The sequence below is a fragment of the Odocoileus virginianus genome, chromosome 20, assembly GCF_023699985.2.
Source record: "Odocoileus virginianus isolate 20LAN1187 ecotype Illinois chromosome 20, Ovbor_1.2, whole genome shotgun sequence".
Taxonomy (NCBI): domain Eukaryota; kingdom Metazoa; phylum Chordata; class Mammalia; order Artiodactyla; family Cervidae; genus Odocoileus; species Odocoileus virginianus.
Window position 1 is genome coordinate 9,203,001 of NC_069693.1, and position 22,428 is coordinate 9,225,428.

Genomic DNA, 22,428 nt, shown 5'->3' on the forward strand with positions numbered 1-22,428 from the left:
CCAAATTCTGTCTTGAAGATTTGATTCGGCACCGGTGTGCAGAGAAGCTGAGCAATTTCAGCGTCACAGCCATTACCAATGACTTTCTCCCAGCCTCCTCCCCACCCTGTGCACCCCAGTCCTGGGACCCCTCCCCCATCCACTTCTTAGGACCCTTCACTCACTCCTCCTCCTCCTCTGCCCCCTTCAGCCTCTGCTCCTTCCGCTGCTGCCTGCAGATCAGGATGCCCGTGGCGGCCACAGCAGTAGCGATGATGGCAGCGATGATGCCCCCAATGATGCCGCCTGTGGCCCCTGCTCCGGCTGTGTTGGGTGTCTCTACAAGAAGGAGGACAGCATGAGGGAGTCTCCAAGAGGAAGCCACACAGCACCTTATTCCCAGTCCCACCCCACCCTTGAGTCATCACCTCTCCCAAGGACAGAGGCCATTCTTTTTATTCACTTAATCCTCACTGAGCATTTATTATGTTTTAGAATGGTGAACAAAACGTGCAAAAGCCCCAGTCCCCTGGGATGAATGTTTTGTTGAGCAGGGAGGCCACAAGTAGAGAAATAGATACAATAGCTAATATGCCAGGTGACAGCAAATGATAGAGGGTAATCGTGGGGGACTTCCCTGGTGTCGAAGTGGGTAAGAATCCACCCACCAATGGAGGGGACACGGGTTCCATCCCTGGTCCGGGAAGCTTCTACATCCTGCGGGGCAGCTAAGCCCGTGCGTCACAGCTACTGAGCCCACGCTCTAGAGCCGCCAAGCCGCAACTACTGAAGCCCGCGTGCCTAGAGCTCTGTGCTCTGCGACAAGAGAAGCCACCACAATGAGAAGTCTGCGCACTGCAATGAAGGCCCAGGACAGCCAAAAAAAACAATTATACATATATACATATATACTTCCCTTGTGGCTCAGATGGTAAAGAGCCTGTCTGCTGCAATGCGGGAGACCTGGGTTTGATCCCTGGAGAAGGAAATGGCAGCCCACTCCAGTACCCTTGCCTGGAAAATCCCATGGACAGAGGAGCCTGGTAGGCTACAGTCTATGGGGTTGCAAAGAGTCGGACACGACGGAGAGACTTCACTTTCACTTCACTTTCACTTTGATATATATAAAGGTAATGACACATAATGCCACATAATGCCAATGCCATTCACCTTACTTATAGTAGGGAAGTGCTAAGTGACAGAGCAGGGTAGTCAAAGGTAGTCTGAGAGAGCCTTACTGCAAGATATTTGAACAAAGACCCCAAGTAGCTGTAGGGGGCAAGCCATGAGGATATGAGAACATTCCAGGAAAAGCGAACAGCCAGCCAGAGCCAAGGTCCTTGGAGGAAGCCTCCTGTTGTTTTTAGGGACAGGAGGGAGCAGAGCAGAGAGCAGAGAGCCGATGGGAAAGTGTGGTGCTAGGGGAAGAGAGGTGACCAGGAATGGAGCAAAAAGGCAGAAAATCAGGGGTGGGCGTGATTCTGGGCTTGGGATCAGAACCCCTCATGCATTATACAGAAAGAAGTTATCCTGGGCAGAGCATCAGAGGGCCTCCAACCTCACAGGAAAAGGGGTGGAGAGAACTGTGACCTCCCCCCTCCACCAAACCCCGGATCTCTCCTTTGTAACACTTCCCACTTCCTGAATCCTTATTGGAATCATTACCTGTTTACTTGCCAATTTCCACACTGTGCGGTCCAAGGGACGGGGTCTGGCACACAGTTGGTGTTTTTCTAGATGCATAAGGAGGGGCCCAGCAGGGACACTTGGGGACCCACTGTCTGCCAGATCGACCACATTCCTGCTCCTGCACTCCTGGCACTACCCTCCCGTTGGGGGAGGTGGCGGCCGCTGGGGTGGGGGTGGGGTGGCGGGATAGGACAGGGTGGTACATTAGGTAAACAACCAGAGGAAATAACATGTGTGCCGAGGCCCTGCCCACGGGCCTCCCCCTTCCATCAACCCCACCACAGAGAGGAGGAGGAAAGCTGCCCTAGGGAATGCTGTCTGGATCCCTGGACCATCCTATTTCCACAGCTTCCTGTTACACAGCCTGGCATCCTCTGGAGGGCTTCTCAGAGCGTCGGGGAAATATCAGAGTAATTGCCGCTCAGTCCACACACTTGCTTATCCTAAGATTGCTCCTCTGACTGCGCGCCACCACTGTGTCCGCCGCAGAGTGGGTGGAAGGCTATGCTGGTGGAAGAAGTAGACTCGCCCAGCCTCTCCTGGGGGCTCCACCCCATGCTGGGTGTTTGGGTGCAGCCTTAGCTGAGTCCCATGACAGCCTCGGGAGCAGAGACGAAGGCCACCTGAGGTGGTCGTGGGGCTCGGGAGAGTGGAGGTGACTGGATTTAACCTTGCCTGCCTCATCGCCCCCAGTCACCAGCCCGAGTTTGGAAGATTTTCTAACGGGGGAGGGGGCAGTGAGAAGGATACAGAGCCTGTATCCAGCCTGGGGATAAGGGAATAGGAAGGTAGGAAAGGCCGACGTGATGTCCTCCCCAGGTGGGGCTTCCCTGGTTTCTTAGCACCCCGAGAATGCAGGTGGCAAGTCCTCCCTCCCAATGTCCTCAGCAGACTCGGAGAGGTCGGGTCCAAGATGCCCCCAGAGGATCAGATCCCAGGCCCTCGCCACCCCTGAGGGCCCAGGAGCCCATGATCTCAGCCCCACTGGGCCCAGGAACTCAGTTCTCCTGCCAGTCTGGCCACTCGGCCTGGGAAGGCTGTCCTGGAAGCCCAGCATCCAAGTGCCAGCCCAAGCCCAGTTCCCCGGGCCTCAGACGGCTCGGACATCCAGTATGTCCGTTGAGGACCCAAGTGACCAGAGTCCTCCCTTCCACCAGCCTCCCCAAGTCTAGCCCCCACCACTCTCCCCCTCTCCAGTGCCCACCCGCTGGGACCTAGCAGTCCCTGTCCCACCCCCCAAACAGGGGGTCTGATGTATTACAAGACACCCCGGGATGTTTTCCTCCAAGGCGTTTATTAACTCCTGAGTGTCATGGGGCCAGGGCAGGCCGGAGCCCAAACTGAGAGTCTCTGTGGGGGGTGGTGCTCTGTGGGTCCCCCTCCCCCAGCCCCCCTCCCCCCTGGGGGGCCCTCCCCCGCTCCCTGCGGCTGGGGATTCAGAAGTCCAGTGTGTGATATTCCGGCGTCCTCTACATCCCAGCAAAGGAAGCGGGAGGTAGCTTTGAACTCCAGTGCGTTCCGGACAAACAAGTTCAACGAGCCTGGAACCCTTGGCTGGCTGGGCGCGCAGCGCTGTGTCTGTCTCAGTCTGTCCGTCTGTCTGCCTGGGTGAGCTGGGTGGTGGGTGGGGGGAAGTCACACGTAAATCGCCCGCCGGGAGATGAGGGAGCCGTCCAGCTGGGACTCCAAGTCGTCCTCCAGGGCCGGGGGCGGAGGCAACATGAGGCCTTTCTCTGCCTTCTCCTCCTCGTCCTCGTCCTCCTCGTCCTTGCCCTCCGGCCTCAGCGGGCCAGGGTCCTCGGGCGTCCAGAAGATGGGACCCCCATTCCCCAAGACCTGAGTTTTCGGGCCGTAGGGCCCTCCTGTGCCGCCGTCTCCTCCTTCTCCGGGGCTCTTCCTTCTCCTCACCCTCAGCAGGAGGAAGGCCAAGGACCCCCCAGCCAGAAGCAGCAGCACCAGCAGTGTCCCCCCCACAGCCCCCCACACCACTGGGCCCGCGCCTTGGGGCGAGGCCCGGGGGGTGTCTGAGGAGAGAGAAGAGGGGGTGAGAGAGAGAGGGAGACAGGAGGTCAAGAGGAGACATCTGGAGGTGGGGGGCTGGGGGACACAGCAGGGCAGTGCTGGGCACTAGGGGGTGACTCCACTGGGACAGAGAGCGGGAGGTGGGGGGGAAGGGAGAGCCCCGTTCACTCTCCAGGCCAGTGGGTGCCCCCCCAGATGGATTTCCTTACACCTGCCCAGGGTTTTGCTAACAAAATAGAAAAAAAAAGAAAAGACTCCCGAAATAACAAACACAAAACCAAAATGAAAATTGCTAGGGATTCCCTGGCCGTCTAATGGTTAAGCCTCCGTGCTTCCACTGCAGGGGGATTGCTCAGTCACTCAGCCATGTTTTGGACTCTTTGCGACCCCATGGACTGCAGGCTGCCAGGCTCCTCCGTCCATGGGATTCTCCGGGCAAGAATACTGGAGTGGGCTGCCATTTCCTCCTCTAGGGGATCTTCCCAACTCAGGGGTAGAAACTGAATCTCCTGTGTCTCCTGCATTAGCCCGGTGGATTCTTTACCACTGAACCACCTGGGAAGCCCTACTGTGGGGGGAACAGGTTCAATCCCTGGTCGGGGAACTAAGAGCCCACCTGCCGAGCCACGCGGCCAAAAAAGAAAAAACCAACACACACATACACACATGCATACATGAAACAACAGCTTGCTACCCAACATTTAAAGCACTAGGTCATTTCACTGAAAATTCCAGATTTATTTTAGGGCAAAAAAAAAAAAGAGAAAACCAGATCTGTCATCATCAAACTCTCGTCTCCTCCACCTGGTGATGGGCCGTGGCTGAGTGAGGCTGCGGACTCTGAAGGGAACAGAGTTCCACACCTGGCCACCCTGTCCCTCGCCAGGACATTGTAGGCATCTGAATTTGCCACTCCCTCCCAGAAACTCTGAGGCCAGGGTCACAGAATCTTGTGGCCTATCCAGCAGAAAGAAGCAGAGATGGGTTTGAGCCTGAGCTGTTTGATCCCAAAGCTCTGAGCACTTGAGAGAAAGGGGACTGAGGAGATTGAGCACCCCCGCCAAGCCCCAGGGTGGAGAAAGGCCCCCCTTAAGCCCACAGTCCCGGGGGTTTCCTCTCCCTGCCGAGACTGAGCTGGTGGAAGGGGAGGGATCTGGGGGAGGATGAGGGTGGGTAGAGAAGGAAGCAGGGGAGGAGTGAGAATGAGGGAGGGGGCGTCTGGGGCTCACAGATGCAACCAGCATCTTATCACATACCTCCATTCCCCCACCCTGGCATGCACGGCCTGACTGGGAGAGACCAGGGAGGGAGCCACTCACACCTGACCCTCTCCTCCCCATGCCTCTGGACATTGGAGGGGCTGGAACCCAGGCCACAGTTTCTAGATGTTTTCAAAACCAGGGTGGGATGGGGTGGGGGTCACGACCCAGTGGGCTGTCAAATCAGTGCAAGCAACAGTAAAACAGAAAAAGTCCACCTCAAGTGTGAAGGGCCAATAGTATTCTGTGAAACTTCTGGTGGGGATATATTTCTACACCTGCACCCTGGGTGAAGGTGGGAAAGACTTTGTTCAGTGAAGTCTGGAGACCAGTTTTTACACGTGTCAGGACGTGCGTCCGCGTTACTGAAGGTGGTATTTTGGAGGTACTGGCTGAGCGTGTTCCAGTCTTAGGGTCAGAAGTTTCTGAAGCAACGTCTAGCCTGTGGCATGGCCTGTGTACTTATGTTTTCTCTGGCGTGAGCCCCAAATGAAGTGTGACGGCCTGTGTGTGTCTGTGTGCACGTGGAACATGAGGTGTCTCTGAGACCCTCTGAGGTGACTTTGCCAAGAGCTGTGAGTGAATCTCCTCTCTGGGCAAGGCCATCTGTTGACACATCACTACCTTTTGACTGAATTTCTAGAGTGCTCAGAGAGTACCCCCCATCTGTTGGTGTCCATCTGTAGATGTGTGACTTTGCAATGATGCTTTTGACTGCCTGTGGGTCTGTGGTTGCCTTTGCGGGGGTTGGGGGTCTTTCCACGGGTGTGTGATTTTGTGTGCGCCCCACCCCACCTGCAGGTTCCTCCTGGGGCTCTGGGTACGTGCTTTTCACTGGGTGAATACTGCCTGTCTACGGCTGAGCTCTGACAGTGGTGTGTTCGCCTTGGGGGCTGCCAGCGGTGGACATTCCTGGGGTTTCTGCAGGCTCCGCCTCCACGGGCCCAGCGTGGGTGGAGAGACCGGTTTCTCAGGTGGGTGTGTATCTGGGGTACAGGTTCAGGGGGTGTATTTCCAGTTGGGCACCTTGCTGGGTGGGTGGACCTGACCCTCCTCTGGGTGTGCCCAGGAGGGCAGGGCTCCGACTGGGTCATCACTGTATTCCCAACATCAAGGAGAATGACTGGCCAAGAGGAAACCTCAGCAAATAACTGGTCAGAGGATGATTTGTGGAAAGAGAAGCTCCACAGTGACATTTCTGGAGTTTCCAAGGGCGTGCCCTTGAGAACGTCTTCGAGTTTCCTTCTCAGCATCTGGCTGATGATGTTTCCCCATGTGGGCTTGCTGCCGGAGGTTCTTTTTGCTTGTAGCATGTCTGTGTGGATGTGTCTCCCTCCAGGCGTGTGTGTTTGTGAATCTGAGCGTGTGAGACGTGCTGAGGGTGGGCCAATGGTCTCTCTGGGTGTGTGTGTGGTCTGTGACAGTGTTTTTGTGTGGCTACATCACATCTCCCTGGCAAGGGTTGAAATTCCTCAAGAGGGATCCGTTTTCATTTTTCCTTCCTTTGGGGGTGGGGGGGCGTGGGCTGAGGACCCGTTTTCACGTGGGTGTCTTTCTAGATGTGCATGTGTGCGTATGTGTTACAATCATCTCAGCAAGGGACCTGCGTCCACTTGTCTCCAGTGTGCATGTCTGTCTGTCTTCACACGGGTGACTCTGAGCCTGTCTTTGGTTGTGTTTCTGAGATGGGGGGGGCACACTGAGGCCCCCTGGCTCCCTCTAAGCATCGCAGTCTACAGTTGTGATTTCAACCCCATTTCCATCAGCCCACACCTGGGCTTCGTTTCCTTTCACTTTTTCCCTCTCCAGCTGTGTATCTTGGGTCCCATCAGGGAGACTCAGAGAACTTCTGACTGCCAGACACACCAGCCACTGTTTCCAAAACACCACCTCCAGGGAGTTGCCTGGCGGTCCACTGGTCCACGCTTTCACTGCCGTGGGCCTGGTTTTGGTCCCTGGTTGGGGAACTAAGATCCTGTCAGCTGAGCGGCAGGCCAATAAAAGAACAAAACAAAACAAACCCAAAATACCACCTCCAGGAACACAAACATCCCAACACACACACGCAAACTGGTTTCCGGGTGGTACCCGCCAGCCCTCCCTGTAAAAAGTCTATTGTCTCTGAGTGTTCGTCCAGCTGCCCTCCTGTGACTGTGAGTTGTCTGATTCCATGGGTGTGTCTCATTGGCTGGAGGCTGGGCCAGTTACCCTGGATCTCTTCCTAACGACCCTTCTTAGGCCTCAAGTTCCTAACTCCTCTGTTGGCACCTACCCGGTCACCCCAATCCAGACTCCACCTGGGGCAGGGGATAAGAGCCATGCCCCACATCGGTGAGGTGGGTGCAGCCCACCCCAGGTCGGCGGCACAGCCCCCCAGTGCAGCCCCAGAACCCAGCGGGAAGAACACTTGGGAGCAGACCCTGTCGTCACACCACCCCCAAGACCTGCTCACCTCGAACAAGGACCACCTGCTCGGCTTGGCCGGTGCCCACGGCATTGGTGACAGTGCAGATGAAGGTGGTGTTGAACAGCCGGTCCACTGAGTGGACGATCAGCTTGGGGCCCTGGGCCACTGCTGAGGCTGGGAAGACACCGGAAGTCCTGGAGGGTGTGGGGGTCACGTAAGAGGGAAAGCATGGTCCATGGGGGGCCCAGGTCTGGTCCCTGATGACACAACCCTCAAGAGCCAAGCTCCACAGACTTGAAACTTACTCCTTGACACCCCAAACTGCCAACTCCCTCCTCCTGGGGGACTTACAGTTTCAGGCCTCTGGTGTTCCTTTCTTATGACACAGGAGTCCCGGCCCCCCACCGCTCCTCCCAGACCCAGGATCCAGGCCCCCAGCCCCTCCTCCCCCAGACCCAGGAGTGCAGACCCCCAGCCCCTCCTCCTTCAGACCCAGGGGTCCATGTCCCCAGCCCCTCCTCCCCCAGACAGGATCCAGACCCCCAGTCCCTCCTCCTTCAGACCCAAGATCCAGGCCCCCAGCCCCTCCTCTCTCAGACCCAGGATCCAGGCCCCAGCCCCTCCTCCCTCAGACCCAGGATCCAGGCCCCAGCCCCTCCTCCTTCAGACCCAGGAGTGCAGACCCCCAGCCCCTCCTCCTTCAGACCCAGGGGTCCATGTCCCCAGCCCCTCCTCCCCCAGACCCAGGAGTGCAGACCCCCAGCCCCTCCTCCCCAGACTCAGGATCCAGGCCCCACCCTCCTCCTTCAGACCCAGGAGTGCAGACCCCCAGCCCCTCCTCCTTCAGACCCAGGGGTCCATGTCCCCAGCCCCTCCTCCCCCAGACCCAGGAGTCTGGCTCCAAACAGGACTCACGTGCTCCAGTCGTAGCCCGTGGGCTCTGGCTTGCTGCGGACGTTACAGTTCAGGGTGGCCTCACTACGGCCAATGTACCAGTTGTCATCATAGCCGGATATGGTGACCTGGGGGGGGTCTGCAGGAAACAGGGGGGACTGGCTCAGTGACTGGGGGAATCCCAGAAGGGGTGACATGTGAGTAGACAGATAAGAATCCTAAAGAAACAGGGTGGGCTGGCAGGAGGTGGACCCAGGGACAGTGCCTGCTCAGAGACCATCCAGGGACTTCACTGAGGGTCATTCTGAGGAAGTTACTGTTCAGTGCAGGCAGCGCCCGAGCGAGCCACTATAGATAATGTGTGTCATTTCTGACATGCCCAGAGCAGATTAGGGAATTAGTTTAACTGAAGGCATTGTCTGGGGAGCTAGTATAGAAAATGCTGAGTTGGGGTATGCGGTTGCAAAAGCTGCTAAGGTAACTATTTGGCAGAGTCTGTGGGGAGAGTGCCGGGAAAGCCTCTCTGAGGAATATCGGGGTGGGGGGGTGTCGGGGTAAGCAGTTTGGGGACAGCGAGCTCAGCACATATGGGAAGGGGTCGGTATTCACAGGTCCAGTGGTTAGGAATTGGTCCTTTCACTGCCATGGCTCCGGGTTCAGTCTGTGGTTAGGGAACTAAGATCCCGCAAAACCACCACCACCACCATCGCCACCAACAACACTGACAGCACCACAGCACGTTGACAGGGTCCACAGGGCCGGTGTGGTCACACTCCAGGCAGAAGTTGGTGTAGAGACCCCAGGCGAGGCAGTGTAGACAGTGCCCAGGGAGCCAATTCAGACAGCATGAATGGGGGTGTGTGCATAAACGGTACTGGGCTGGGCCGCGTGGACAGAGTAGTTGATATAGAACAGTGAAGGAGCAGGGTCAACTGGGGACCATGGGAGCCAGAAGAGATTGCTGGGTGCCCGTGTGTGCTGATAAAAAACAAAACAAAAAAAAAGGGATAGCCCTACTTTGCAGTGTTTGTCAATTTTCTTGATATAAATACTCCTCACAGTTGATTCAAGCTACCAGTAAGACTTAATGGACGTGGAATTGGGAAGAAATGTATAAAACTGACCCTCACAAGCCCATTCTGATGTACCATTGATTGTGGCAATAAGTTGAGAGCCTAGTGAAGCTAGTGTAGACAATGGGCAGGAAGGCAGTGCAGAAGCTGATCCAGAGTGCCAGTGTAGACCACACCCCGGGATTGCGTAGACGGTGCCCTAGAGGGGCCAGTGTAACGGGGCGGGTGGGGGGCGGCGGTTGCAGCCTGATGTACTCACAGCGCACAGAGAGAGTCACTGGCAGCAGTTTGGGCTCCTGGAAGCTCTCGTGCTCCACTTTGCAGATGACCTTGACCCCGTCTGCTTCGCTCAAGGGTGTCACAGTGTAGCGGCTAGTGACGGTGACCGTGCCAGGCAGGGGCCCCGACCCCTGGGTCTCTTTGGCCTCCCCATCCAAGGGTGAGAGCCAGGAGACCCGGGCAGGTGGTCGGCCGCCTGCGGAGACACAGCGGGCCACGGGTACAGGATCCAGATTGAATGTGACCTCCTGTTTCTCGGCATGGTTCTGGGGCTGGGCTGGGGAGAGGAACAGAGGGGGTGGGTCACTGTACACCTAAAGTCAATCAATGAACACCCTCAGCAGTGGGGCTGAGCAGTTAAGTCCCAACTGGAGTGAAACGGATTGCCATTTCCTTCTCTGGGGGATCTTCCCGATCCTGGGATGGAACCCACGCCTCCTGCACTGGCAGGCGATTCTTTACAGCTGGGTCATCTGGAAGGCCCACCTGCAGGGCTTCACTGCCCAGCTTTGCTGCTTTGCAGCCGCATGGCTTTGGACAAGTCATTTCCCAACTCTCTAAAAAGAGTCAGGTTCCTCTTTTGTAAAGTGGGGATAGTAATAGGACCCACCACAGAGATGAAATAAATTGACATATAAAGCACTTTGGACAGCGCTTGACACTCACTGTGCTATCTAAGTGTTAGCCATTATAGTACAATGCATTTTCTGTTCTGTTCTGCTAGTAAAGCAGATGGTATCCACAAGCCTGGAAGAGGCTGTGATTTTAAGTGAAAAGCCAAAGCAGAACAATGCCGTTCAAAGGTCCAGCTGAAAAGAACTTCTGCTTGTTTTCCTTTAATCACTACTAGATTTCGGCCCAGAAGTGGGATAAGGGCAATGGACAAATGTCCAAAGCTGGACATTTTTTGCCCTTTTCCCTTATCCTCCTAGGAGACATGGAAAAATATTAGGCAGGGTAACACCTCCATGAGTAATAATAGTGTCAACCATAGTTACTGATGTGTGCTCATAACCAGACGGTCCCCTCAGGTTCTGACCCTCACCACCACCTGTCCCCGGTCCCTGCTCCTGCCCACCGCAGGGTCTTTAGTGACTTGCACTGCCTGGAATGTTCTGGCATCATTTCTTCTTGTCTTGCTCCTCCTCCTTTCCCAGATCCCGGCCTCACTTTCTCATAGAGACTTCCCTGATGTTTGACTCCCCAAGAAAGTAGAGGTTTCACTGTTCTGCTCTGCACTTTTATAGGCACCTGGTGCCTGGTAGTAAGTGATCTCTACGTATCTCTTAATAGAACAAATAATGGCAGAAAAAGGGAGGCCTTTGCGAAAGATGAGGAGAAGAGTGGTTTACTATGCAAGACAACTGTGGTTTCAGGGTTCCTTGGGAAGGGAAGTGTGTACTGAGGGACATTACAGGGTACACTTCTCCAACTCTCTGGGGCTCAGAGTGGGGGAAACGTATCCAGAGTGATGTGGCTTCTTTGGAGTTGCTGGAGGAAGGCGGGACCCCCAGGGGATTGCCAAGATTCAGCAAGAAATAGCATCCTTTGAAAAGATGCCTTTCCTAACTCTTCCACATTTCACTAAGTGGTCATGCTGGTCACTTCCTGTTGGAGCTGGAAGGGGGGGAGTTCTTCCTCCTCCTCACCCCTTAACTCACGGACAAGCACGCACTATCTCCCAAAAGGGTGATTATTTCACTTCTCTGTTTATTCCACTCCTTCCCCCACTTCCCCCTGCTTCTTCCCTCTTCCAAGCCAATGCCTTCTCTCACCTGTCTCCGTGCTTCCTTCTACCTTTGTCTACTCTCCTGATGCCCCATGCCCACCGCTCCTCCCTGACTCTGGCAGCCAGTTGATTCTTTCTTTCTTTTATTTATCTTTGGCTGCTCTGGGTCTTCGTTGCTGCAAGCGGGTTTTCTCTAATTGTGTTGGGTGGGGGCCACGCCTGGTTGCGTGCATGGGCCCCTCGTGGTGGTGGCTTCTTCTATTGTAGAGCACAGGCTCAGCAGTTGTGGTGCATGGGCTAGGTTGCTCCACGGCATGTGGGATATTCCGGGACCTGGGATTGAACTCATGTCCCCTGCACTGGCAGGATTCCTAACCACTAGACCACCAGGGAAGTACTGCCAGTGACACCCCCCCCCCTCTTTTTTAAAGAATTTCAAGACCCTGGTCAGGGTGTTCTTATGATTTGAAACCCTCTTATGGCTCCAAATAACATATCAGATGAAGGGAATTCCCTGGTGGTCCACCAGTGGTTAGGACTCCATGCTTTCACGCCAAGGGTGTGGGTTCAATCCCTGGTTGGGGAACTGAGATTCTCCAAGCTGCTCAGCATGGGGGGAAAACAAAGAAAATCAGATGAATTCCAGCCACCTGGCCTCTTGTCTATGAGGTTCGTGTAACCTGGCCCTGTTGGTTCCTTGCCTAGTTGAGGCTCACTCAAGCCCTTGCCACTAGCCTCCTGTCTGTTCCTAGAATGTGCAAGCCTGTTGCTCTTATCCCAGACTTTGCCTAGACTGGTCCCTCTGCTGGGCCTTCATTCTTCTCCCCGAGGGTGGCTCCTGCTTACACGTCAGCACTTGACTAAGAAGCTTTCAATGACCATTCTCTCCACGTGAGTCCACTGGGGCCTTACTCTGAGTATTACAACATCCTGGCGCTCCTTTCATTTGCTATTTTGATTATTCTCTGACTTGACCTCTAAAATATTTCCGTAAGACAATTACTGCCTTATGTCACTGCCTCCACTGCCTCCCCTATGGTCTAACTGCCATCACCTGTCTCCTGGACTTATGCCCTCACCGCCTTTGTGAGCCTCCATCCTCACTCCCCACATAGCCTGTGAAAACCCAAGTCAACACCTTCCTCCCCTACTCAGAATCTCCTGTAGCTGTTGCTCTCTCAAGGCAAAAGCCAACATCTCCTCATGGTCCATGAGGGTCATCTGTGATCTGTGTTCCCCCATCACTGCCTTGACCTTGCCTCTCCCTGCCCCCCCGCCCCATTCACTCGTCTCCAGCCATACTGACTTCCTGGCTTTTCCTCAGACCTTCCAGGCGTGCCCTGCCCCAGGGCCTTTGAACTTGCTGTTCCTGCTGCCTGAAACTCTCCTCCGTGGACCTGCAGGACTCCCTCAAACCCTCCTAGTCTGGGTTCAAATAGCACCAGACCACCCTCACTAAAATGGTAACCTATTCTTCTCCAATTTCTAAAGCGCCTGCAACCCTCCAGCTCACTCTTATTTACGTTATCTACTCCCTTAATTGGAGTCTAAGCTCCAGGAGAAGGGGGACTTCTGTTCTCCTTAGGGCTTCATCCCTATAGCATGGCATAGTGTTTGGCACAGAGTAGGGACTCAGTCTACTGGATGCTTCTTGCCGGCTGTATCTCCTCCCTGCAGAACTACCCGTGGCAAATAGCAGGTGTTTTATAAATCACGGCCGGCTGTCTGATGACCGCAGACAAGGTAGGTCGATTTCCCAGCTAAAGCCCAGAAACAGGCCCGTGGGGGGCGCTCGCCCCAGTTGCACCTCTTCCCCTCTCACTTCGCCGCAGCCCCCCCCCGCCCCCCGCCACTCACCTATGACTCTGAGCCAGGTGACTCCCCGGCTGGTGCCCTTGGGGAAGGTGGCAAACTCGCAAGTGTAGTTGCCCTCGTCCTCCACCGTCAGCCCCCGGAGGGACAGCGTGGCGTCCCGCACCTCCAGCTCCGTGCCTTGCCCGGCCCCCGCGCTCGGCGCAGTATTGACGAAGGACAGCCGCTCCTTGCCGGGCTTCGGGCTGGGGAAGCTGCGACCATACTGGGGGTGGAAGATGGCCACGTTCTGTTCCCCTTCGGGAGCGTCCAGGCGCAGCCACGTCACCTGGGACACTCGGATTTCAGGCGCTGACGGCAGCAGGTGGCAGGGCAGCTCTACCGTGTCCCCCAGGTTGCCGCGCACCTCAGCGGCGACCTGAACTCGCACATCCTGGGCTCCTGGGGAGAGAGGAGAGAGAGAGAGGTCGGGTCGGGGAAGGACCTAGAAGTCCCTGGGCCAGGCAGGGCCATCATGGGAGGGGGCCCCTCCGCCCCGCCAGGGAAATGCAGACCCCAGGGTAATGCAGGCATCTTCACGCTATCCCAGTTCCCAAAAGGCCAGCCAGATAAGACAGTTTGAGGAAAACTAGGGCCATTTGGGTCCTGGGCTAGATGTCATGGAATTACTGCTCATGATCTTAGGTGTGACGAATAAATTGTGATTACGTAGTATTCATGTAGCCATGAAATTAAAAGACGCTTGCTCCTTGGAAAGAAAGATATGACAAACCTAGGCAGTATATTAATCTGCAGAGACATCACTTTGCCAGTGAAGATCCATAGAGAGTCAAGGCTATGGTTTTTCCAGTGGTCATGTATGGATGTGAGAATTGGAGCATGAAGAAAGTTGAGCGCTGAAGAATTGATGTTTTTGAATTGTGGTCCTCGAAAAGACTCTTGAGAGTCCTTTGGACAGCAAGGAGATCAAACCAATCAATCTTAAGAAGAAAATCAACCTTGCATATTCATTGGAAGGACTGATGCTGAAGGTGAAGCTCCAATACTTTGGCTACCTGATGTGAAGAGCTGACTCAATGGGAAAGACCCTGATGCTGGGCAAGATTGAAGGCAAAACTAGAAGGGGGCGGCAAAGGATGAGATGGTTAGGTAGCATCACTGGTTCAATGGATATGAATTTGACCAAACTCTGGGAGACAGTGGAGGACAGAGGAGCCTGGCGTGCTACAGTCCATGGGGTGGGAAAGAGTGGGATATGACTTAGCGACTGAACAACCACAAAGTATTCCTTAGATAAAACATCTTTAAAAATATCCTATTTTATTTCATTTTTCACTGCACAGCTTTTAGTGTCTTAGTTCCCCTACCAGGGATAGAACCCACGTTTGGCAGTGAGAGCGCCGAGTCCTAACCACTGGACCGCCAGGGAATTTCCTATCTTATTGAAGTATAGTTGATTGATTCATTTATTTTTAAATTTTAATTTATTTACTTATTTCATTTTTGTCTGTGCTTCAGTAGTTGTGGCACATGGGCTTAGTTGCTCTGCAGCAGGTAGAATCTTCCCAGATCAGGGATTGAACTCTGTGTCCCCTGCATTGGCAGGCAGATTCTTCTTCTTTTTTTTTTTAAGTTTAATAGACATTTATTCTATTATTATATAGTTGAACAACCTCTACACACAGAATAACATGATTTAAGATTTTTTGAGTAGGAAGAAATTTGGGTCTCAAAAGGTTTTGCAAGCCTGTTTTCTGGAAGTCACTTAAGTGGGTCTTTTAAAAGACCCTTGGGGAAAAAAAAAATAAATAAAAGACCCTTGAAGAAAAAAACAAGAAAAATTGGTTCAAGAAAATCAGCAATTAGATTTCAAAATTAAACTATCTATTAAGATAGCAAACCGGTACATATACACCATGGAATACTACTCAGCCATTAAAAAGAATTCATTTGAATCAGTTCTAATGAGATGGATGAAACTGGAGCCCATTATACAGAGCGAAGTAAGCCAGAAAGATAAAGACCATTACAATATACTAACACATATATATGGACTTTAGAAAGATGGTAATGATAACCCTATATGCAAAACAGAAAAAGAGACTCAGATGTATGGAACAGACTTGTGGACTCTGGGAGAAGGAGAGGGTGGGATGTTTCAGGAGAACAGCATTGAAACATGTATATTATCTAGGGTGAAACGGATAACCAGCTCAGGTTGGGTACATGAGACAAGTGCTCGGGCCTGGTGCACTGGGAAGACCCAGAGGGATCGGGTGGAGAGGGAGGTGGGAGGGGGGACTGGGATGGGGAATACATGTAAATCCATGGCTAATTCATATCAATGTATAACAAAAACTACTGTAATGATGTAAAGTAATTAGCCTTCAACTAATAAAAATTAAAAAAAAAAAAAAAAAGATAGCAAACCAAGGACTGGGGAAGTTCCTCTTCCGTATTTCCTGCACTCAAATACACCCTGGGAAACAGAAGTCTAGTCTACAGGAAGACACGATGCAACAAGCAGAATGAGGTGGTGAGACCAACCACAACTGGTGGCCTGGAAAGTCTGGAATGGTGAGGCTCTTGAGGGTGGTTTGAGCAAGGATGGGAACAACTGTAGACAGCACAAAGTCAGAAGCCAATTGAATTTGTAGTGACACCAACTACATGACTTTTCTCAGTAGCCTTTTTTAAAAAAAGATACTTATTATTTATTTGTTTATTTAGCTTGCCAGGTCTTAGTTGCAGCATGCAGGATCTTTGATCTTCATTGCAGCATGTGGCAACTAGTTCCCTGACCAGGGATTGAACCTGGGCCCACTGCATTGGGAGCACAGAGTCTTAGCTGCTGGACCCCCAAGGGAAGTTCCTCTCAGTAGCCTTTTAAGAATGGAGTGACTTGACCCTAGAGAACACTGATTATACTTAGCAATGATACTTTTAAACATAACCACCCCTATTTCCTGCATCCCCTAAGGTGGTTCATGATGGTCACAAACTAATACTACAAATAAAACATTTAATTTTTTGATAAGTTTTTCCTATCGTCCTACACTTGAAAGGGATCTAATGAACATCAACCTCCCAATCCTACTAAATTTACAAACCTCAGGGCTAATAACTCCCCCTCACTTATCTAATGTTGAATTTCCATTAGTTTTAATCGACACCAGTGTCAATACAACCATTTTGCATGAAGTTCAGTATTCTACAGATACCAGAGTCTGAACCAGGAGCTTTATGTGAACTTCAGTGGTACCATGGAGGCCAAGGCAATTTAGTTTTGGTAAATCAGGATTTGATTCATTTGTGAGAACCCTCTTGCAACAGGTCTATTCAATTCTCTTAAAAATGGTGGCATTACTTTTCGCCTTTCAAAAGCAGCAGTTACATAAATGTAGTATCAGATTAGGCCTAAAACATGGGCCCTAGTCAACTTTATTTTTCTGCATATGATCGTGAGAAAGGATCAGGACACCCTTCACATTTCCAAGGAAAATCCAACTAAAACGTTGTCGCTGCCAAACTCCAGAGAACTGCAGAGAACTGCATCACCCCGATAAAGCTGCAGGTCTCATCACATGCATCAACAAATTTACAGGGTTAAATTTCTGCACTCCTCTTTTATATAACTTTTCACCTATTGCCCAAACAGCATTTTAAACGTGAACATATCAACTCCCTAAAAAAGTAAAAACAAAGGCATTCCCCTTATTAGAAACAGGATACACCATCACTTAAAGTCTTCAAGCATCACTGTACTTTAACATCCATAATTGTTTTTCTTTGGTTGTGCCAGGTCTGAGTTGTGGCATGTGGGATCTTAGTTCCAGACCAACCAGGGATCAAACGTGTGCCGCCTGCATTGAAAGCACAGGGTCTCAGCAATCCCACTCCTGGGCATACACACCGAAGAAACTAGATCTGAAAGAGACACATGCACCCCAATGTTCATCGCAGCACTTTATAATTGCCAGGACATGGAAGCAACCTAGATGCCCATCATCAGACGAATGGATAAGGAAGCTGTGGTACATATACACAATGGAATATTACTCAGCCATTAAAAAGAATTCATTTGAATCAGTTCTAATAAGATGGATGAAACTGGAGCCCGTTATACAGAGTGAAGTAAGCCAGAAAGATAAAGACCAATACAGTACACTAACGCATATATATGGAATTTTAAAAGATGGTAACGATAACCCTATATGCAAAACAGAAAAAGAGACACAGATGTACAGAACAGACTTTTGGACTCTGTGGGAGAAGGTGAGGGTGGGATGTTCTGAGAGAATAGCATTGAAACAAGTATACTATCAAGGGTGAAACAGATCACCAGCCCAGGTTGGATGCATGAGACAAGTGCTCAGGGCTGGTGCACTGGGAAGACCCAGAGGGATGGGATGGGGAGGGAGGCGGGAGGGGTGATCGGGATGGGGAACACATGTAAATCCATGGCTGATTCATGTCAATGTATGGCAAAAACCACTACAATATTGTAAAGTAATTAGCTTTCAACTAATAAAAATAAATGAAAAAAGAAAGAAAGAAAGCACAGGGTCTTAACCACTGGCCACCACGGAAGTCCCTAACTTTCCTAATTTGACAATGCATTCAATGAAGCAATCTGCAGACAATTAGTTTTAACAGACATACTAAAAAACACTTTTAAGCAGACAAGAACGTCCTAAATTGTTTATTAGGTAAGAATTTGACAAGCATTACTTATATTAGCGGTAGCGGTGGAGTTGGAGAGCACTGCGCCTTCTCCAAGCTGCGCAGGAGCCACCGATAGCCCTTGCCTCGCCCGCGGCTCTTTCTGCCTGCAGACGTCAGCCCCTGCATCTCCCCGTGACTGGTTTAGTGATCCACTAGGGGTCAGGGTTTCTTCTGATAGCTTTATGGAATGGATCAGTAACCTCAAAGAATTGGTATGTAGAATCTTCACCAACCCAGTAGGAATTCAGGACCCCCAGGGCCCCACAGTGGCGTCCAGTGCACCCCTCCGCAACCGACTGAAGGCTTCGAGCAAACTTGAGCGGGTTGACACTATGGTGGACAGGCTTGCCGAAAGTGGCACCCTTAGGAACTGGGCGTTTGCGGCCACCGTGGCACACACGAACCTGACATATGACAGAACTTGGCTTGGCCTTGTACCCCAGCCTGCGCGCCTCCTCGGGCCGGGGGGTGGGGGTGGGGCGGTGTGGGGGGCTCGGTGCAGCGCGGAAGAGCGGGCGGTAAGGCCAGCAGCGCACCGCGGGTAGGAAGCGCATCACGTCTGACTGCATCCTCCTCCATAGCTCTTGGATGTACTTGTCCGCACCCATTTCGACTCACCCTGATGGCTGCCGCCAGACCAAAAGGAGCGAACCTTTCTCTCTGGCAGGCGGATTCTTAACCGCTGAACCACCGGGGAAGTCCTATAACTGATTTACAATGTGTCTGTTTCAGGTGTATAGCACAGAACTGTCTTCAGATTCTTTCCCTTATAGGTTTAACAAAACATTGAGTATAGTTCCCTGTGCTATGCAGTGAGTCCTTGTTGGTTATCTCTTTTACGTAGTATTTCTTTTTTTTAGACGATAAAGGGTGGATGAGAATTTCCTGGCGATCCACTGGTTAAGACTACTCTTTCACTGCTGAGGGCCCAGGTTCAAGCCCTGGCTAGGGAACTAAGACTCCACAAGCTGCCCAGCACAGCCAAAAAGAAGAAAGAAGGGGAAGATAAAAGGTAGAAATATCATTATCTGAAATGTACTCTGAGACATCCAAAAAAGACCCCAAAATGATAAAGTGATGAAGCAAACATGACAGAATATGACTCACTATCTAGAGGCAGAGATGAGGGAGGCTGCTGGGCCTCTCTTCCAACTTACATGTGTATGTTGGAAATTTTTCATTATCGAATGTTTGGAGGGAAAAAAGAATCTTCCAAAAATAACAAAACTCAAATCTATGCCAAAAGACATTAAAAAAAAAACTATAAGGGTATGTATTTCATTTTTTTTCCTGCACAGTTAATAATCCTTTCTCTTACTTTTCTATAAAACCTACAACCCTCTGAGCCTGTTTTTTCCTATTAACAGCCTTAGTGAGATTAACTCCCATTTATCCATTAAAAATGTACAATTCAGTGGCTTTTCATATATTCACAGGAGTTGTGCATCCATCACCATAATCAAGTTTAGGACATTGTTATAGTGCCCCAATGAAATCCATGTACCCATTATACAGTCAATTGCACCTCCCATCCCCCTGTCACTAACAATCAGTCATCTATTTTCTGTCTAGAGATTTGCCTCTTCTGGGCATATCACATAAATCAAATCATAAAATATGCGACCTTTTGTGTTTACTTTCTTTCACTTGGCAAATGTTTTCAAGGTGTACCCAGGCAGTAACATGGATCAGTGCCTTGGTTCCTTTTTATGGCTCAGTAATATTCCACTATACAGACTTGACCACATTTTGTTTATTCATTTAGGAGCTGATGGCCAACTGAGTTGTATTCACCTTTTGGTGATTATGAACAAAGCTACTATGAACGTTGGCATGCCAGTTTTTGTCTGAATATATGTCTTTTACTTCTCAGCTCATCATTTGTTTTCTGACTTTTAATAAAAACCAATATAAAAATAAATCTTTCTCCAGAAATTTCCACTGGTGGTCCAGTGGCTAAGATTTCATGTTCCCAATGCAGGGACCCAGGTTCAATCCCTGGCCAGGGAGCTAGATCCCACATGCCACATCCCTAACTCTAACCCTATGACCCAGCGCAGCCAAATGAATGCATTAATAACTTTTTTTAAGGTGAATTTTTTTTACTGTGCGAGGCAGTACAGCATGGGGACTGAGCACAGACTGAGTGCCTTCAAATCTCAGCTCTGCCACTTACTGGCTGTGTGACACTGGACAAGTCGTTTAACCTCTCTGTGCCCCAGTTTCCTCAGCTGTAAAGGGGAGGGTAATAATGGTGCCCACCTCCTAGGGGTTTCTGTTTAAGGATTAAAGGATGTTTGTTGAGCACTTAGCACACAGGGCCCCAGGAAGTGCAAGATCAGTGCTTGGTAAATAAACACAACCAGCTAAGTATAATTACAAGTAGTCCTTGACACCCAGCTCTGAGGCAAAGGCCCATGCCCAGCTGTCCTTGACCAAGATGTGAGGGGAGGTGTGTGTGCAGCTGCTGGCCTCCCACAGGAATCCAGGGAACATTAACAAGTGACCCTAGTGAGAAGGTCCCCAAAAGAAGGCAGTCCTTCAGGCAAGACCCATCCTAGGCACTTCTCCAAAGAAGCCATCAGTGAAGGCCGTGTGACACATATCATCTCGTGGAATCCCTACATATATCTTGCAACTCAAACCCAGGAAGGCCACCTTGAGATATGGGCATCCTCCCCTCTGGAGGGACCACACTGCAGAGTGTCATGGGTGGGACCCTGGAGCAGATGGCTGGGGGCTTCCTGTTGGCTCTGTCCCCTTTTATGTGGGTGACTTTTTTTTTTTTTAATATTTATTTATCTGGCTGCACCAGGAACTGGTTTCAGCATGTGGGATCTACCATCTTCACTGTGCCATGCGAGGTCTTTAGCTGTGGCATGGCAACTCTCAGTTGCAGCATGTGGGATCTAGTTCCCTGACCAGGAATCGAACCCTGGCCCTTACTGGACCACCAGGCAAGTCCCCGGGTGACTTTGCTTTGAGCCTGATTTCCTCCATCTGTAAAAAGGGAATGTTGAGGCAACCCTGTAGGGTCCCTGGAGACAATTCCATGACTTGATTTTTCTCCCGTAGTTTCCTCAGAGGGCAGGCACAGCAGGTCAAGTAGGGGCAGACAGCCGCAGGCTACCGGCCAAGTTCAGCTCACTCACAGTTACTTTTGGCTCAGGTAGCATCGTTCCTGAAGTGACCTGGCAGCACAGAAAGGTCTGGAGGTCAAATCCAGACAAAAATCAGGATATGAGACCCTGGGGGCAGCAGTTGGGTGGAGCTGAGGCAGGGCTGCCCCCTTCCCTCAGGGTGCCAGGACCTGCGTGGCCCCCAAAGGCACTGAGGATGGGGCAAGGGTTCCCAAAGGCTCTGCCCCTTTCGAGCTGGGTGAGGAGGGACGGGAACTCAAGTCGGGGAAAAAACACCCAGGCCAGTGTGAGCTGCAGAAGAGACGCAGGGTGGGGCCGAGGGTTTAAGTTTTCGTCTTGAGGTAAGTGGGAACCATTGAGGGTTCTTCACTTGCAGAAGAACTTGACTAAAGCAAAGATTTAGAACTTCAAGGGCTTGAGTGGTATACCCTTCCTGCTAGTCATTCTTTTCCAGACTGTGCCAACCAGTGGGCAATGAACAGTTGCTCAACACGGAGACCCTGGGTACTAGAGAGTCAGTCCCTGAGGACGGGGATTTGTCTATCTTGTTGCTTACTGTATCCCTAGAGCTTACACCAGGGCGTGGTTATAGCAGGTGCTCAATCAATACTGTCAGGAAAAAAAAAACAAAACAAACTATTGAATAAATATCAAGATCTGTTCTGGCTGCACATTTCACAGACGTGTCAGGACAAGTCCTCCAGGAGTTGACATTCCAGGAGAGGGGAGAGATTGCACAGACAGTCAGTTGGGGGCGGGACAGGGCTGGGGGTGGAGGGGAGGACTTAAAGCAGGGGCCTGACCCAGCCGAGGGGAAGGGCAGGAGGGCTCCCTGGAGGAGGAGACCTTTCCCAAGGGAAACCAAGCTCCAGCCCATGGAGCCACACACCTCGCTCTGGGTCACTGGGTCCCTCTGGGGACTCAGATTTCTTGTCCTAAGGAAATCCTGTGGCTGCCAGTTGCCTCTCTTTTGGGGAGTTCCCTGGTGGCCCAGTGGTTAGGACCTGGGCTTTCACTGTTGTGGCCTGGGGTTCACACCTCTCTTCTGAAGGAGGTTGCCCTCCTGCAACTCGAGTGGCCCTGGTAGTTTCAGAAGATTAAAAAAAAAAAAAAAAAACCAAGAAAAAAAACCCCACTTTTGGGGATTTCTTGGCAGCTTAGTGGTTAGGACTCTGTGCTTTCACTGCCAAGGGCAATCTCTGGTCGGCAAGCCTGAAATGAATTAATTAATTAATTAAATTAAAAAAAAACCACTTTTAGCTTCTTGTGGGGCAAGCTTCTCAGGAATTTCTTTCATCACCAATACTCTGTCCCGGATGGCCATACACCCTTCCTCTTTCTGACTAGCTGGCTCTCATCCCCTCACCCCGCACCCATCTCCCCATCTCACACACCAGGTTTTCATGACCCTCCTGAGCTC

General features: G+C 51.5%; 1 protein-coding gene and 1 pseudogene across 2 annotated transcripts in view; both read right to left on the reverse strand.

Moving 5' to 3' along the window:
• NECTIN2 (nectin cell adhesion molecule 2) overlaps nucleotides 1–22,428 on the reverse strand; it is a 33,641-nt gene that overhangs the window by 5,285 nt on the left and 5,928 nt on the right. Inside the window, exons 2-6 of one of the 2 annotated variants that reach the window (XM_020893150.2) lie at nucleotides 13,189–13,584; nucleotides 9,583–9,879; nucleotides 8,272–8,389; nucleotides 7,402–7,550; nucleotides 165–318 (exon numbers count right to left, since the gene is read on the reverse strand). In XM_020893150.2, the coding sequence (XP_020748809.1) occupies nucleotides 165–318; nucleotides 7,402–7,550; nucleotides 8,272–8,389; nucleotides 9,583–9,879; nucleotides 13,189–13,584 (1,114 nt within the window). Of the gene's footprint in view, nucleotides 1–164; nucleotides 319–2,943; nucleotides 3,693–7,401; nucleotides 7,551–8,271; nucleotides 8,390–9,582; nucleotides 9,880–13,188; nucleotides 13,585–22,428 lie in introns of those variants that run through there. The other variant, XM_020893152.2, reaches the window with a different exon arrangement.
• LOC139029836 (large ribosomal subunit protein eL15-like) lies at nucleotides 16,584–22,119 on the reverse strand (annotated as a pseudogene).